The sequence below is a fragment of the Epinephelus lanceolatus genome, chromosome 8 (assembly GCF_041903045.1).
Source record: "Epinephelus lanceolatus isolate andai-2023 chromosome 8, ASM4190304v1, whole genome shotgun sequence".
Taxonomy (NCBI): domain Eukaryota; kingdom Metazoa; phylum Chordata; class Actinopteri; order Perciformes; family Serranidae; genus Epinephelus; species Epinephelus lanceolatus.
The window spans coordinates 16,872,669-16,891,135 of NC_135741.1; the positions used below are offsets into that span (position 1 = coordinate 16,872,669).

At 44.8% G+C, this 18,467-nt stretch overlaps 1 protein-coding gene across 13 annotated transcripts in view; it reads left to right on the plus strand.

Annotated features, from left to right (window-relative positions):
• The window catches only part of LOC117257988 (serine/threonine-protein kinase WNK2), a 55,457-nt gene that overhangs the window by 19,264 nt on the left and 17,726 nt on the right, over positions 1–18,467 (plus strand). For 6 of the 13 annotated variants that reach the window (XM_078169918.1, XM_078169917.1, XM_078169921.1 and 3 more), the window contains exons 3-16: positions 1,879–2,051; positions 2,820–3,040; positions 3,136–3,293; positions 5,361–5,449; positions 7,327–7,546; positions 10,663–10,939; positions 11,028–11,143; positions 11,494–12,408; positions 13,047–14,150; positions 14,278–14,316; positions 14,860–15,054; positions 15,290–15,703; positions 16,721–17,071; positions 17,252–17,295. In XM_078169918.1, coding sequence (XP_078026044.1) covers positions 1,879–2,051; positions 2,820–3,040; positions 3,136–3,293; positions 5,361–5,449; positions 7,327–7,546; positions 10,663–10,939; positions 11,028–11,143; positions 11,494–12,408; positions 13,047–14,150; positions 14,278–14,316; positions 14,860–15,054; positions 15,290–15,703; positions 16,721–17,071; positions 17,252–17,295 — 4,316 coding nt within the window. The remainder of the gene's footprint in view (positions 1–1,878; positions 2,052–2,819; positions 3,041–3,135; positions 3,294–5,360; positions 5,450–7,326; positions 7,547–10,662; positions 10,940–11,027; positions 11,144–11,493; positions 12,409–13,046; positions 14,151–14,277; positions 14,317–14,859; positions 15,055–15,289; positions 15,704–16,720; positions 17,072–17,251; positions 17,296–18,467) is intronic. The other 7 variants (XM_078169919.1, XM_078169926.1, XM_078169924.1 and 4 more) reach the window with 7 other exon arrangements.

Genomic DNA, 18,467 nt, shown 5'->3' on the forward strand with positions numbered 1-18,467 from the left:
ATTTCAGATGTAATGAAGAGTTACACTTGTTAAAAGCTCACATCTCTCACTGTAACTATGAAGCATTAACAAATCTTATGTACTGATGCATCTGTGATATCCTTTGTCTGGAATGTGTGTCTTGGGAATGACATTCTTCTAGTGTCTCAGGGTGCATATGTATCTGTCTGTATCTCGCCATGCTGTGCACAACACCTCTGAGCCTACATGTGGTCTCTGAATTATGCAGAAGCCCCAATGTCTGCTGTGAGGGAAAACAGAAGTGAGAGAGCAAATGGTGGTGTGTGTGTGTGTGTGTGTGGGGAGTGTGATTGGGACTTGGGGAACACTCTGTGGTTGGGGGGTTATTTAGGAATAGCATCAGGAATCCTGGAAGATGAGTGCAGAGAAGATGAGAAGAGGAGGAGGGAGAGAAAAAGATAAAACAGTAATATGTGGGGAAGATAGGAGTGTCGCCTAAAGGGAGGGAAGCTGCAGTGCTCAAGCATTAAAATTAGCTTGAAGCTATCTGTCTCTTTCCTCCTTTCAGACCTGTGGTTCAGGTAAACTTCAATCCACGTGCTGCTCTTGTGCAGCAAAGAGCACTCGGGGATAACCCTGCCCAACTTGGGCGGGCCCAGCCCTCCATTGCTCAGCTTGCCTCAGTAGAAAAGGTTCTCTGCAGAACTGAATTATTCATGGGACTTTAGAAGAGTGCAGTGAAAATCCCCACCCCCCACACACTTGCACACAAAACCTAATATGCCACATTAACACACACTCATGCACCATGCTTTATCATCATATCACTTCACACCTCAACACATTGCATCACAGCCCATCTTGCTTCATTGTTAGTTTTTTAGGTTATCCAGGTAGATTTCTTATTTGTTCTGCAGCGTCATCTCACAGGGAGTTCACTGTGGTTGAATAATTAAATAGATTAGATCTCGCTAGGTTGTGTTCATCGCATTCCACCGTCCGTGTCGCCTGCTTTTGCGAGGGGTGGGGTCGTGCTTCCAGTCCATGCTCAGTGCTGAGTGTGCGTGCGTGTTTGTTACGTAAGTCGTCGCTGTGGCGGTTTAAAAAAAGAGAAATCGCAGTAGAACCCTTTGGCACTACCCAAAGTAAGGTGCCCTCGGAGTGGGGTCAGCCTAACAGAGAGCTGGAGAGGGAAGGGATTGAGAGGGAGCGGAGATGTGTTTCTGTGTGTGCGGGGGATGTTTGGTTATGGAGAAGGGAGTGGTTAGTGTTAGGGGTGCAGAGACAGATTGCAGATATGGGGGAGGGGGTAAAGGCGCAAAAGGTAGTGGATGAGAGAGTGAGCAAGCAAGTGAAGGAGATGGAGAAAGATGGAAGGGATCGATGACATGTAACCTTTAGCTGCAGTGTCTAGTGGGTGTGACTATGTTAATGTGTGGGTCTGTTCTCCCCCTACAGTTTCCATTTTAATGGCTTTTTCCACAACCTCTGTGTCTCTGGATAAATTAGAGCTAACAAGTGAGAGGTCACATCTGACTGGTATCGAACTTAAAAACTACTTTAAATATCACACACATGCTTGATATTTAGGCAGATCTTTTCACTGCCTAAGAATACTACTGATGTGGATTTTTCCTGAACACACAAACTGCCGACTGTTAGCAGCCTTCATATACATATGGCCCAATTAGAGATGTATGTGTACACGGCTCAGACTGACACTAACCTCCCTCTCACTCACTCCGTCCTTCCAACTTGCTCAAACATACTGGATGCATGAATTTGAAATGTGCCTCCAAGGTTACGGCCTCTTCCATCTGGTCGTTCCTCTGAAGCAAATACATTGTAATAAGTATCTTATCATTAGTGCTTCATAGTTATTGTTTCTTTCTGCTGCATCTGTCATCTCTCCTCTAGGATCGCAAACTGTCAAAGGTGGAACGTCAGCGCTTTAAGGAGGAGGCGGAGATGCTGAAGGGTCTTCAACATCCCAACATTGTCCGGTTCTACGACTTTTGGGAGTCGCCCCTTAAAGGAAAGAAGTGCATTGTTTTAGTAACGGAGCTCATGACATCAGGAACGCTAAAAACGTGAGTACTGTTGAATGCAGACACTGTGCTAATCCTCATTGAGTGGAAAGCATACGTCAAACTGATTTGGGGACAGGTTAACCTTTTCACAACCAAGTGTGTCGAAATGATAGCATGTTGATAGCCCCTTTAACACTACCTATTGAAGGTGGAAATGTCAAGCCATTATCCTAGCCTCGCCATTTTGTATAAAGCATACAATTGCAGAATGGAGGAACAGAATTGTCTGTCCTGTAAGCTGACAGTGGAGGCAGTAACAGCACTGGATCAATGTCTGTGTAAAAGGGAGAGTTGACAGGACAGGTGTGACATTCCAAGCACGTAGCAGTTAGCAGCTAACTCAAAGAAGAACAGCAGCAACTGCAATTTGGTGAGACAAGGAGGTTTGGGAGCTCCTTACTCTCTGAGCAGGAGACCAGATCAACCCCCATATAACTGGGATGCTACATGATTGTTATGCCATTGTTACTGTTAAGAGAGCACTGCCCGATGTATATATTATGTTACACTAAGGGCTTTTTCTGTTGTGTTACATGCCATGCCTATCACACGCCTTTTGATTCCAGAACACTGGCATGCTATCTAAAATCACACCCTGGGGTAGCATTATGCCTGTGTTGTTTTGTTCTGTGTAAAAAAGCAAAGCTGGCTTAATGAAGCATCTTCATTGCAGCCCTATCACAGGATCTCTGTGTCACAAGGGTGTATGTTTTTTTGAAACAGAATACATTTTTAACTCAAATTTGTTTTTCCCTCTCTTTCCTACAGATACCTAAAGCGTTTCAAAGTAATGAAGCCAAAGGTGCTGCGGAGCTGGTGCAGACAGATCCTGAAAGGCCTTCACTTTCTCCACACCAGGACGCCTCCCATCATCCACAGGGACCTCAAATGTGATAACATCTTTATCACTGGACCTACAGGCTCAGTCAAAATAGGGGATTTAGGACTGGCAACGCTCAAGGCAGCTTCCTTTGCTAAGAGCGTCATAGGTAGGAGACTTTGAAATGTAACTTGGCAGATTAATAGCGCTTACAGACAGTAAAGAAGAAAGTGACTCATCTATTGGGCTCTCTTCTCTCTTCAGGCACCCCAGAGTTCATGGCTCCAGAGATGTATGAGGAGCACTATGATGAGGCTGTGGATGTCTACGCCTTTGGCATGTGTATGCTAGAGATGGCCACCTCAGAATACCCCTACTCCGAGTGTCAGAATGCTGCTCAGATATACCGCAAAGTCACAAGTGTAAGTCCAGATACTGCAAGTTTTTCCAGTTTGTTTCAGAAACTAGACATTTAAGAAAATATTTGACTTACCACAAATTTCACAAAGATAAGTTTAGTAGCCCAAAAGATAAACAAACTATAATAACCCTGTAAAAACAGCTGAGAGAATATAGTGATTATAAATTGTGCTATTCTTGTGCAGACAAAACAAGGCCTGCACTAACGCATACTGTATACAGTAACAAAATGGTCACAAATATTCTCCTCATTCTCCTCGCATACATACAGTGCAAATATGTAATTTTGTTTCTAGAATTGTCAGCAAAAAATCTTGTTAATGCCACAGTCTTCTAAAAGAGACAGAGCTTGTGGCATGCATTTTGTGATAACTCAGGGTTATGCTTGATGAACCTGCTAGACAGAGCGCAGTGATGCCAGGGATGTTCTTAGCTGCTTCACCACATTATAAGTCCAGAGAGCTTTTAATTGCAGAAATGCAGCATTTTTTTTAGAGTACACAATCTACTCTGCTCTGTTTCTTGGGTGAAGAATTTATTGAGCCATATGGAGTCACAGGGGGAGGCCAAATCTCCTTTGTTTTTTAGATAAAGCCTAAAGGCTGTATTCCATTCCCTTCCAATGAGTGTGTCTGTGCAAGCAAGCCATACTGCAAACTGTTTTTAGAAGTCATAATAGTCTTTCTGATTTGATGAAGAGTATTGATTTTCCACGCTTGAGACTTGGTAGTGTGGGAATCTGAGAGATGGCTCTTTCACCTGCTGTTAAAGAAGAGATGGTCGGGCAGCATCAGTGCAGCTGTCTCTAGATACTGTTCACTGCATTGTTACTGTATGCATATTAGAGTGCTCTGCAGGGACCACTGCGGGATATTAATAGGAGATTGATCAAAGAGAAACCCTGATAGCTTTATACTACTCCCTGAGCACACGCAGCATGCAGCTGCATAATTGGTGGGGATGTTAATCCGGAGGTTGTATATATTTTATAACTGAGATGCAGAAAGTGAGGTCAAAGTGCTGAGCTAGAAAAAAGGTATTGTTATCAAAAATCTCACCATTTTAAAAACAGTCAAAATCTATTGGCTATGGGCGTCGGTGGCTTAGTGGATAGAGCAGGCGCCCCATATACAAGGCTGTTGCCGCAGCAGCCCGGGTTCGACTCCAGCCTGTGGCCCTTTGCTGCATTTGATTCCCTCTCTCTCCCCCTTTCACACTCAGCTTTCCTATCTATTAAAGGCAAAAATGCCCTTAATAGATAGGAAAGCTGAGTGCTAAAGGAAAATCTATTGGCTATGAAACACTCACAGTGGAAAAGAGTATGAAAATGTCTTTTCAAACCACGCCTGCTGTCTCTGTCTATCCGTACGCTCAGGATGTCCTGAACAGTCAAAATACCATAGTATTTGAGGCCAGCTGTGTTCTAATTGTAGTCCACAAACAAAACAACATCAGGAAGGAGCGCTCAGTAGCTCACTGGGTAGAGCATGTACAATTACAGCTAAGCCCTATCCCCTGCCTTTCCTGTCTCCTTCTCTCTATCGATACAGCAAACATAGCCAAAAAAAAAAACATCTTTAAATAAACACAACAACAACAACGGGAAGCCACCATCATGACCGTTGCCTCTCCTGACAAATGGAAGAGCAGGAAACTGGTGCTCTAATGTGTGCAACTCAGTGCGTGCACCCACCAACAAACTCACCAAAGTCCTGTCTGAAAATTGAGATGGAAGGTGTGCATTGCTGTAATTTGTTGAGCATAGTCAGTTCTCAGATAAAGAGAAGTTGGCTAGCTGCAGAAGTGGTTTTTGTGGGTGCCTTTATATTTTTTGGAATCCATTGCAGCTGACATGGATTGAAAGAGACTACAGCTGCCATGCTCTGTCAATGTTGACAAGCCTACAGGGCGTGATTTTCTGATCCTTAAAAGATGCCAATCGGGGATGGAGTATCACGAAAACATCCCCGTGTTCTCTTTCCTTTGTTTTCCTTCGTCATTTTTCTTCATCACGCAGTATCCTTTTGTGGCGTGTCCTCAGTATTTTGTTTATATTTCCTTTTCCTCAGGGAGTGAAGCCAGCCAGCTACAACAAGGTCATGGATCCTGAAATCAAGGAGGTTATTGGGGAGTGTATCTGCCAAAAGAAAGAGGAGCGGTGAGTGACTGTGCCCATCATTGTCCAGTGTCCGGCCAACAGGGCCCACAAGGTGCCCTCTCATCTTTCATGCCTTGTCTCACCTCCCCCGCTTCATTGCTGTGGCGTTGACAGTTGGGCTCTCAGCAGCACTGCAGTCTCCCACCATATCTGCAGGGTGTCTTTCAATTTCTGTTACATAATGAGTTTGTGTACAGAGGGGGAAATAACCCTTAATTAGCTTCCAGTGGCTTTTTTCTTATTGAGGCATGATTGGGTTCAGTGAGTGACTTCACTGAGTGGCTCTCTCTCTGCACCAAAGGTTATCCATGTCCATGTATGATGCTATTACTGTGCCAAGATGTCCTTACACTAACAACACAGTAGAAGTCTTGTACTACAGCGAGCCATATGGATGCCAACAGTATCTGCAAACACTGTGCATTATGCCCTTTTCCCACTGGGCAAAAAATCCACTAACATCTGGCTTTTGTATTTAATGGGGAAGGTTACAACCAGCAGTCACTCCTGGGACATATTACTCTGCAGTCATCACGGGTATTTATCAGCTCCAGCTCCAATCTGCTTCGATCGGCAGTGATGGAATTATGACACCCAGGTGAACAGGTTCATTTCAGCCCCTTTTCTGGAGCAATGCAATGACGGGCCGCCACTAAATATAGGCCGTCTTTGTCCAAGCAATGCTTTAAAATTTAGCCAGCTGGACAAAAAAACAACTAATACCTACTAACATTTGACTTTTGTCTTTAGTGGGAGAGGACACAATTGGCGTTCACTCCTGGAACAAATAAATCTACAGTAGTCATGGGGATTACTTTTCTCCAGCTCCGATAGGCACTGATGGAAACATGACACCTGTGTGGACACACTATTTTTTGCCTTTTGTGATATTGCCATCAGTAACTTTTACATCTCTTTATCATCTCAGTCACAAATTCCTTATTGAGACGGCATCAAATTTAAAAAAGAGACTGAATAGATAGCATGCCTCCATGCTGCTTTCTATAGTTACTAACCCTGTTTTTTTGGCGCGTTTGTTAGTCAAACCTGACGCACCTGGGGGAAAAAAAGAACTTGTCTGCTGGTAATGGGAAAGGAATCTGTTGCCTACTTTTTAGTGTTGTGTTGTTCGCAAACGAATCCTTCAAAAGAACAAATCTGTTGAGTGAACGTACTGAACTGAATCACTTCTGGAACTGATTCGTTCATTTCTCAGTTCAGTTGAGTTCAGCAGTGAGCATGCAGGACGGGAGTGGAACTGCTGATTCGGGCAGTGCGAACGATGAATCACTCGCGGGTCGCAAGGCAGCCAGGTTGCAGGGAGAAACTGCCTACCCTGTGACGAATTATTCGGTGAATGAATCACTCAATGAACGAATCACTCGGTGAACGACGTAACCCTGATCCCTGAGTGATTCAGATCATTTCTTCTCAGCGATACACTTTCATAGGGACCGTTTTCTCCAAGCTAACGGCTAATGTAGCCAGGAGTCAGGCCACATGAACACAATCACACACCTCCCCATTGTTTTAACAGACTTAGTTTCCAGATAAGCAAACTTAAAACATTAGGCTGGCCAGTAATGAGACTCACCAGTGCAGGGCAGACGCAGCTCAGCCGTGTATCAGTTCAGTGAGTCGGACTACGCAGTACACAGTCAGGGCTCCTCCCGCCAAGCACTGAACGATTCGGTAAACAACTCTTTTGAACAAGTCTTTTTAATGAACTGATTCTAGTGATTCAGTAACACCTAAAAAACTGCTTTGCCCATCACTACTGCTTATAGCGTGTTTTCCCCTGTTCAAAAAACCTGCGTATGCATGCTTATTGTGGTTGGAGAAAAAAAAGTCTTGAGCTTTAGTGTTTCCTCTCCCAGGTACACCATCAAGGACCTGTTGAACCATGCTTTCTTTGCTGAGGACACAGGCGTAAGGGTGGAGCTAGCCGAAGAGGACGATGGGAAAAAGGACTCCATCGCCCTGAAACTGTGGGTGGAGGACCACAAGAAGTTAAAAGGGAAGTACAAGGAGAGTGGAGCCATCGAGTTCACATTTGACCTGGAAAAGGAGGTCCCTGAGGTCGTGGCACAGGAGATGGTGAGTGAATAACTGAAGGTAGTCAGAAAAACCTACAACCTTTAAGAAAAACAACCTTTAACTGACCGTCATTTAGAACTGGTTTGACCTTTTAAAGTCCTTTGCTTAATATTAGTTTCAGTAATATGTTTGTTTGAACCCATGCCAGTCATGCAGTCTTTGCATGTCCTTCTGGCTTAGCATGTTCTGGCTGTTGGCAGTACTGAGAGCTCATCACTGGGGAATGCACTCAGATGCAGATTGCCGGTGATAACTTACCCTGCTCTTCCAGGAATACAGTGATTGCGGTTTTGTTTTTTTCCTTCTGTTTACATGGATTTCTCCCGGGAGCACCACCAGATAAGGCACCCACAGGCCCTGCAATAAAAACCTGGCCCAGCAAAACTGAAGATTTCTTCCAGTGTGGAAGCCATGATTATACCAACCCCGAGCCTTTGTATCACTCATCTAACATTCTGCAGAACCATGAAATTATTTATTGGGGTGTGGGATTAAGAGAGACTGAGTTAACACAGCTCGACTTCAGATGGAGAATATAAACAGTCATTGTCAGGCTTTGGTCTTTAACAGCCTTTTTCAGTTTTGGTGGGAAAAGATTTAACTGGTGCACGTTATCAGAAATACTAAAGACACCAAGTCTTCAGTTAGACACTTAAAAGGAGGATCATAATTTTTCAGGATTGGCTTTTTGGCAGGACTTTTCAAAATGGTTCCAAACAAACCTGCATTGAAACAGATTGTGTTGGTCTCATCTATTGCTTCAGGACTGAGCAGCATCTTTAATATGTCATTAGATATTTCACAAGAAAGTCTACAGTATGTGCTTGTACATAGTGAAAGTGGAAAATGTTGGCAGTGAGGTGTGCCAGCTGTATATTAATCACTCCCTCAGATTTTTTAAAAAAGAGAAATGTTTTACTTAATACTCAGCCAACTGATAATTACAGTGAGACTGTGAGTAAGAATTTGCTTTCCCAGCCCTCTTCTTTTTGTCCCTTTTGTGTTACCCAGTGTCTTCCTTTTTGTTGTTGCATTCTCTCCCTCCACACACCTTCCCCCTTTCTTGTTTTCTCTTCCTCCCCACCTGTTTATCTGTGCTCTTTTGGCCTTGACCAGGCTATAAAGCTGGGAGAAAAACATTTAAGGCCAATCGCCTTGGGCATGAGAGCAGACTCCGTTTTTCTCCAGTTGGGCAACATGAGAGATGTCATTTGTCTCCATTCATGGGCTAGGATCTCTCCTTTTTTTGGATCCTTCATTCTGGCTTTTGTGCTAATGATGCCTAATTAGTCTTTGTTTACTATTATGTGGTGTCATTAACATTTTTATACCATACATATTGTACTTTATGCTGCACAGATGAATGAGCATGCTTCATCCAAATCATTTGTTTAAATACGCACAGCAGGAGAACAGCAATCACAACAAATTCAGGGGTTTAAAAAAATGTGTTTGAAGGATATATCCAGGATGTCAAAGTGACTCGTTAGAAGCTAAAGCCGAACTATACGCTACAGATCACAGTGTAAAAGTGAACCACCACATCACTGCTGATCGCCACAGAAGACAATGAATATAAGGGGAAACTTTGCTGATATTGAACCAGCTGTGTGGCATCACAGTGTGTGCAGATGAATGGTGTTTGGCTTCACCCCCGTGCCGCTGCCAGCACCTGGACCTCCACCGCCGGACGGGCAGGGATCTCCGAGGGAAGTCAAACAACGTTCATCTGCACACACTGTGATGACACACAGCTGGTTCAATATGAGCAAAGTTTCCCTGCTTCCCTTCACTGGTTCCTGTACAGCAGGGTTGGTCTTTGTTTCACTGTTATAATCATTAAAAAGCAAAAGCAACATGTGTATACATTCAGTAGGCTATATCTTCAGTAGCTAGCTAGCTAATCCTACACTTTTCAGGGTGTGATTTTGGTTTTGGAACAGGGAAGAAACGTATATCTTTTTCCAATCTCTCCAGGTAACAAGTATCATTAATACACGGTGTGCTCCAGGCACAACATTTAGCTCCAAATCCACAAAACCAGCCTGAAAATGAAGGAAATCTGAAACAATGGAGCACAGACGTGTTGCTGTTGGACCCTGGTCTGAGCCGGCCTGATGCTACGTTATGATTGGCCAGTCTATGTCTGGGAGCGGGACCTAGTGAAGGGACAGTTGTCGTAGTTTTTTGGGAGTTTCACCAATCATAGCACCAAACTTATTTCATTGTTACTGGTAATGAAGATACAGACAAGGACACAAACATCTCACACTTACCAACAAAAACCACTGCTGAAGACTGTGCAAAGAAGTTCCTTGAAGTTTGCTCAAAAGCAGGGGTAAACCGTTTTGCACCACATGCAATGTTGTGTTGGAAAGCTGAAAGTCATCGGTTGACAAACACACTTACACTGGCTATAATGCGTAGAAAAAAGACCAGACAAATTACCATGACAGAGGCTTCAGTATCCACATCTATTGCATGTGCCTTTATAATCAAGCTGGGTTAGATCAAATATGCATGATTCATTGTAATGTTAGTGGAGAGTAAATAACAAATTCAGAACAGTGTGTTCTGTTCTCAAGAACAAGTTGCCTTCGACTTTCAATAAATTATCCAAAATAAAAATTCAACTCTTTTTGCAGTTTTCACTTGCTCCCTCAATTTTATTGACAAAAGGCTAAAAACATTGCAGCATACATCAGTTTTTTTTTTGTTAAAGCTGCTGTGAAATTGGGCATTTTAGGCTACAACAATCCCACAAAAGCCTTTGAAATCCTGGAGGGACTGACTAGTTTTTTTTGCATGAACTATTATCTTGTCCAGTGTTTTCTTTTTTGTATGTATAGCATATATCTATTTATAACTCTCATCTATACATTGTCTCTTGATCGTCATTTGCTGATGTAACAGTCCAGACAGTTCTGTTGTGAACAATAAACCGATCTGCTGACAAAGGGAATAATTCCCCACCGCTCTGATCCCCTTGAAATAGATTTTCTATTCCTTCCTTTTCTTGCTCCTTCTCTCTCCCTCACAAAATGTGCTCTCTCTTCTCTCACATGCTGCATGCTAAAAATATCCTGGAAGTCATGCTCTTCCTTTTTCTTTGTCAGGTGGAGTCTGGCTTCTTCCACGAGAGCGATGCTAAGACTGTGGGAAAGTCGATCAGGGACCGCGTGGCACTGATCAAGTGGAGGAGAGAGAGAACAGTGTCTGCTGCAGTTCCAGTGGAACAAGGTGAAGGGGGGAACAGGGTCCAGATGACACCATCTCAGGGCGTCTCCGCTGGGGTTGCACATGTAGGACAGCCCTCACAGGAACCAGAAGAGACAGAGGCAGACCAGCACGGCAAGCTGCGTAACCTACCAGCCAGTGCCACCTCAGTGACATGTAAGAGAGTCTGTACTCCTCCACCCAGAAACACATGCGCTTAATCTTTGACTTTTTCTCTGAGTGTGTGATCTGTGTGTCTCTGCAGCAGACAGCACACTTGATAGTGGTATGGGCTCCACTGTGTACTCAGACTCCCACAGCAGCCAGCAGAGTGTCCTCTACCAGTCCCTGCTGGAGCCTATTACTATGGCAACACAGCAGGTCTGTATCAGGAGCACACACACCCAGGTGGACCATGTACATTCGGATTTATTAAAATACACACACTCTTTGAAAGCAGTCATTGCTCACGTGGAACTGAGCGCAGGCGCTGTGTCCACACACTTCAAACAATGTTCATCTGCACAGCCAACATGCATAAACATTTCTGGACATGTGCCGATTAGTTTCCATTAACACAGTCATGCACATTACATGCATATGTATTTCTCATACTCTCATGCGTCATTGCAAGCAAGTTTGTTCCGCCTCTTCTCATTTTATAGTTTTTTTTGTTTATGATCTGTTCATTTTGAGTAATGTGTTTTGCTTTTGGGTTGCTCCTTGATCAGTACCAGAGCAGTGGCCCGTTTCTGACGGATCGACCTCACTCCTGTGAAAAGGTTGAAGTACAGGGGGCAACACTGAGCCCAGACCTCAGGACTCGGTTGGGAGCTGCAACCCGGAGGGGAAGTGCCCCTGTTATTGACACTTGCAGGGCAAACCACATCGCTCAACTCCATGCTCTCATACAGTCACAGAGATCAATCAGTCCCACCCCCACAGTACCAGAGAACCTGTTGGAACTCGACCCCCCTGAGCCTCACCCAGAGACTACGGATGAATTCCCCTCCCAGAGTGCTCTGCCAGTACTGCAGGTCATCCCCGTCTCGCCCTCTGAGTACCGCCGCTTCAGTGACACAGTCATCAGACCGTCACCAGAGGCCAGCAGTGAGAACTTAACGCTGCCTGTGCCAAGTGGACGCAGACACTCTGACCTTAGTAGCCTTTTGAGTCTGACCTCCCATCATAACCCACATTTTGCAATGCATAGAGGCCACGTGTGCCAGGCCTGCCTCTCTTTGTTAAATCTAAGGTCACGGGAAGGGTGTTGCCACCGTTCTTCCGTTGGCATGCCAACATACCACTGTCCATGTGACTTGAGACAAAACCTGTCCCCTGGCGGAACAATGACCACCTCTGGTTATGGACGGCAGAAAGGTTTGAGTGATTGTTCCGATTTCTCGCTGCTGCAGCAGTCCCTGTTTAATATAATCAGCCGCAAAGCACCCCCTTGTCACACCACGCCCACCCAAGCCTCCCTGCTGCACTCCTCCGCTGCCCGCAGGCCTGCCTGCAGCGATGGAGATGGCAGCCTGAAGAGTCATCTCCTGAGTGGAAGTTTGGTTGGGGACCAAGAGCCCCTCCAGGACTGCGAGGACAGATTCTGTGCCAGAGAGCAGCAAGTTACCAGAGCTGTGGGAGTGGTAGGTCACACTAGCAGACAAGTCGCTTTGGTTTCCGATATGGGGCCAGCACCTGCTTAACTGATTTCTCCCAGCCTGCAGGAGGTTCAGCATTATTATGCATGGAGCTGGTTTTATCTCCTGTCTACTGTCTGAGTGTTGCTGCCTGCATAGACCTACAGAGCTGACCATCTTCTTAAAAATCATAAGCTTGATCCAATCGAAGAACAATGGCACAATCTCTAACAGACTACGTCTCCCTGCTGATTAACCCTAACCAATCCCTTCCAGAACTGACCTAAATTTTAACATTTTTTCTTTTCTGCTTTACTGGCCCAATGCTACAGCTGTCTGCGCCTTAGCTTGCCTTGGATAGATGGACGCTGATTGTAGGAGATGGGGCAGCTGTCTGATCTCCCTCTTCTCGGTCTCCCCTGCCACTCTTCTCTTGTGTCCTTATTTTAGCACACACCTGTCATCGCTTGCTCATTGTTGAAACAGATGTTTCATTGACTTATTTTTGTCTGCCATCCTCTCATTATACTTGCATCCGGTAACGTAATTGACACACTTATTAGCTTTTGTGGGATTATATCCTTGACCGGTAAAATTCACTCCCAAGAGGATCTTATGTGAATTTCTCTGCTTTGTTTCCTCAGGCCAGTTCAGCAGGTCACCAGAATCTACCATCTGTACAGGGCCTGCCTTCCTCCAGCACAGCAGTGCACACACCGCTGCAGTACCACCAGCCTGGACACAGTTACCCTGCTGCTCCATATGCTGGCCATCACGGTGCTGCAACACCAGCACCAGCTAGTTTATGCTCAGTCAACATCCAGCATACAGTCAGTGCTGGTAGCTACACACCTCCAAGTGTGCAACAGACCCCAACTGCAGCAAATATTTCAGCATCAGCTGTACCACAACATGTTGCACAGAGCTACCAAGCACCAGCAGCAAGCTCTTTGACTTTTCCTGTGAAAGTCCAACAGTCTTGTCAGAGCTTTGTTGCCCCAGCTCAACAACAGGCTCACTCTGCACCAGGATATCCTACTCCAATCCAGCAACAGACTGCTGCAGCAGCAGCCAGCCTGCCAGCTCAGCAGCCAGCACAAAGCTACCCTCTTGCATCTGTAGCCCCAACCATGGCAGCCACGGCCCTGTGTCATCCTGCACAAGCTCCTAGCGCACTGCAACACGTCCAAGCCGCAGTCAAACTGCCAAGTCAGCAGCCTGGTCAGAGCTCCTCCACACCAGCACTTTACAGCCAACAGATACCCATTCAGCAAGAGCACCAACTGAATACTCAATCCAATATACAACTAACGCAACATGCTGGGCAGGCTTATATGCAGCCTCAACTTCAGCCTAGCCAAGAAACTTTGCATACCATGCACCAACAAACGGCACAACAGGCCGCCCACCTTCCTCAAAGTCTTCAGCCTACTGGTCAGCAGCAAGTACACACCCCACCTTTACAGAAGCACAGCCAGACAGCAATTCCACAACAGAGCCAGGATGTGTCCCAGTCTACAGTCCAACAGGTTCAGGCCCCGGCCTCTCAACCTCATCCGACAGCACCCCCAGTTGTGCAGGTTGCAGCCACACAGCAGAGCTACCCTGCTGCAGGTCTACCTGATGCTGCCTCTCAAAGCTATGCACATCCTGCCCTCAACGCACTTCAGCAACAGACTGCTCCAACTCAGAGCCAGTACCTGTCTGCACAGTCTACTGCTGCTCCACAGACCTACGGAGGACAACAGGTGAGTGTACAGGGTTAATAATCACTATACAGCATATTGTAGACGGGTGGCATACATAGTGCCCCAGTTTTGAATTTTATGTTTGTTTTCCCTCCTCTGACCTCGCCCTGTTTTCATTTTTCATCAGTTTCAACCCTATCTTTGCATCGCTGCTTTCCTGAACCAGGTAGAACGCCTTTGTCTCAACACAATTTGTCATTGTGGGACTCACTGTGGGAGGGACAGAAAATTATGCACTTAAACAAGTAAACATCATTATTTATGGCAATGCTGTTATTACTTCTGTAACTACTCATATAATGGTGTCTGGTTTTGATTTGGTGCAGCGGAATTGGAAGCAGCTGTGTTGGTGGACAGTAGGTGAATGAAAAAAGAAAGAACAGCCCAATAAACAGGAGTTTCCTCGGACAACAGCCAGCAGAGAGTTGATGAAAACAGTAATGAAAACAATAACAGTGGGTTTTAGCTGCTGCATCCGCCAGTCCTCCCAGGCTTGTTCTGTGTCTGCTCAGTGGCACACAGCACAGTGTATGTGCAGCAGATTCAGAATAATTCCAGGCTTAGGGACAGGATGGAAAATGGGAGCTATTCTGATCTGGGTCAATAGCAGGAAATGCAGATGTCCAAACTGAGAGATGAGACTGAAATCTCTGCCATTCTTGAACTCCCTCCCTCTTTTTCTCTCCCTCCTCTTTTTGTTCCTCTGTAGAATATTCCTGCTGGTCCTAGCATTTCACAGCTCGGACAAGACGGACAGGGCCACGGGCAGAATCTCAGCCAGTCAGCTTCAAGTGTGCCAGCCCAGGCATTGCCTCCTCAACAGTCATTGGCTCAGGCTGCTGTCCACCAACAACTCCAGCCTCTGCAGATTTCAAACTCCCTACCACCAACACATTCATCCCAGGTATTATCTGTTCTCACAGCTCTCTCAAACATCTTACCTGGATAATACCTTTTCATTTCCCTTGATGCTGAGTTATTGTGTGTCTCAGCAGTTTTTTCTACCTCGGATAATACAGTCCAATAACAAAATAGACTTGATGCAGGTTGTTTTGATGCATCATCCTCCTGTGTTTGTACTTTGCTCTCTAGATTATTTGATTTTCCTCTGTTTCTTCCTTTTTTCCTCTTCCCTTCAGTTTCCTTCACAGTATCCCACAATCCAGGTGATGACAGCTGTGACTGACTGTGAATCCTCCTACCCTCACTCCTGCACTGCCCCTCACCCTTCAGCCCCCTCTTCTCTTAATCACATCTTCCTTTCTCCTGGTCAGACTCTCCCCGTGACCCCTTCTGTCTCCCCTGTTTCTCCTCTGCATATCGAAAACACGTTAGTTTCACCCGTCCCGGTGTCCCACATACCTTCACCCTCTCCCGTGCTGGGTAAAGCGGGACCCACGTCCCCACAGCACCAGCCCCGCATTAGATCTGAAGTTTCTCATTCACAACCTGCATTTATATCAGCACCAGCCACCCACCCCATACACACACACACTGCCCCGTGCCAGAGCACACACCCTCCCACAAATGGCAGCACTCAGCCTCTGATACAGGTAATTATGATGGCTGCAATGGAGTGCAGATGTTTACCGAGAGGGTGTGAGCTGGAACCTTTGTTCGTGATAATCTCTGTCAGAGTGTTTTTGCATCTTTGTTTGCATCCCCCAAAAAAGCTTTGTTTATTGAAGGTTGCTGTGTTGTTCTGTGGCAGAGTGATAATAAATGTTTATATATTAGATTTTATATATATATGTGTAGTAGTTAAATTGTGTATTCTGTGGATGATGTTCTTTTACGTCTTTGTTTTTCATATTGTATAGTATTGTACTGTAACTCTTCAGATTAATTAATAGATGCAGATGAAAAAATGACTTAAAGGGACAGTTCACTCCAAAATCAAAAAATACTTATGTTTCCTCTTACCTGTAGTGCTGTTTATCGATCTAGATTGTTTTGGTGTGGGTGGCAGAGTGTTGGAGATATTGGCCGTAGAGATGTCTGCCTTCTCTCGACTATAATAGAACTAGATGGTACTCGGCTTGTGGTGCTCAAAGTGCCAAAAAAATACATTTGTCTCTTGCCAAAAATCATGACCTAGTTACTCAAGATAATTTTAGCAACTGTAGTTCAGTAGAGAGAAAATAGTTCTGACATAAAACTGCTCACAACAAGGTCTGTGGATTATCTTGAGTAACCAGGTCATGATTTCTGGAAGGAGACATTGCTGATAAGTCTGTGAAATGTATTTTATTGGCGCTTTCAGCATCACAAGTCGAGTGTTATCTAGTCTGATTATGTTCGAGAGAAGGCAGACATCTCTACGGTCGATATCTCCAACACTTGGCAACTCACATCAAAACAATCTAGACTGATAAATTGTGCCACAGGTAAGAGGAAAAATATGTATTTCTGACTTGGAAGTGAACTGTCTCTTTAAGTCTTTGCTGATACATGTTGTAAGAATAACAGCCAAATGTTTAAATATCTCAAAATCTCTGCAAAGGATTCAGAGTCCAACATAACATAATGATGTATAGTAATAATGTGTTATCTTGTTTTGTCTTTTACAGCAGGTTCCCCAGCAGGTTCCTCAGCAGGCCCAGGTCAGCCTCCCTGAGCTTGCACCCTCTGCTCAACCAGTCCAGCCTGCTCCGCTCACCCAAGCTGCAGTCTTCTCCTCACCTTTGCTCAATGGGTCAGACCCGGGCGCAGCTACCACTGCTGCCCAGCTGGACAACAAGAACGTATGCCAGCTGGCCCCGCAGGCCCAGAGTCAGGTTCAGAGCCAGATTCCCGTGCTGCAGCCCTCTGACTCTCAGAGAGTGTCATCTGGGGCTGCCAGTTCCAGTCTGACTCAGCAGAAACAGCTCAGTAGTCTCACCGGAGCTGCAGGTCAGGGTCCAACAGAGACCAACACGGAGGTATGGACACATGACTCACTTCCACATTTTTAAGTTCTCACTTCGTATTTCTTCCTCTGCCCACCTTGCTTTGTACCAGTGCACTCTTACTTGGAATCACCACTTCCTCTCATGCCACCAAATACCTGATAAATGTTCCTCTCTTTTATTCCTGGCTTGATTTATTTGTTATGTCTGCAGGATCAGGCTGCAGAGAAACACACTGGAGGACAGAGCTATGACAGGTACTAGCTTCTTTCGTGGCAGCCGTCTTTGCAAATGACAAGTCAGTGATTTTAAGAACTGTAAGAAATGCATATTAGATGAGAGTAGCCTCAGTCAGCTCTCAGGTGCTGTCAGAAGGACATTAATCCCTAAAGCGGCATTCTGTGTGATATGCAGTGACATGAATGTTTTACATAATGCATTTGGTCTTAAAAAGTTTTCTGTCCTCTCTTACTTTAGACTTAAATAATTAGAAGCCTAACTGTTTACAGTGATAGAGTAGGAATGCCAACACTCAGGACAGTGCCATTTTGAAAGGATGCCCAGCAGAACCTTGCATTGGTTGGCTACACTGCTCTTTCATCTCAAACAAAAAGCTCATAACACGATGAAAAGCATTGACTCTGTCTGTTGTATGTTTTTTTTTTGTTGTTTTTTTTTCTTAACATTCCCTGAGGCAGAGATGTTGCTTACCTTTAGAAAACATTGAGGGCGTTCGACCAGTTCTCACAAATGATGGAACAGCTCCGAACTAGCTGGCTACTCTTTCTAAAATAAAAACGATTGTATAAGAAATACAATACTGTATTCCCTGTTGTGTATTGTGGACCCAGTTCACAACCATCTCTGCTAACTTTCTCAGGTGTTGACCAAAGCTTTCCAGCTAAACACAAACATAAAAGCAGAGGGCACTCTGATGATCACTCTCTTAGCATCTATTGATCTTTGGTATCATTGTGACCAACAGCAGCAGCCAAAACTGCTTTTAATTTCAGACAGTCCAGTTGTTCCTTTATAATGGATTGCAGATAGCTTATCCCCCACAAATCTATATCCGCCTTTAAGCTTATGCAGAGTTTAGCTTCACCCATGGTTGATTTATCAGACTTTTGCCAAATCCTGCAGGCATTCCAGAGCGGAGATAAACTTCACAAAACCCTTTCCCCTAAGCTTTATATCGATGTGGGGAGGTAAATACCATTAGCCTCTTTCCATTTCCACTATGAGACTTCTGTCTATTGCGCCCTAAACATTGTGTGACACATTTTTTTTATTTGTCACACACCTTATTTACTTTTTCCTCCTTTTGTTAATCCACCGTCTTTATTTGGGCAACAGTTTTGAACATGTTTGAACAGGTATATTTTAATCTTAAAACCATAATAGTCCACCGAAATGTAGAGCTGTGTGC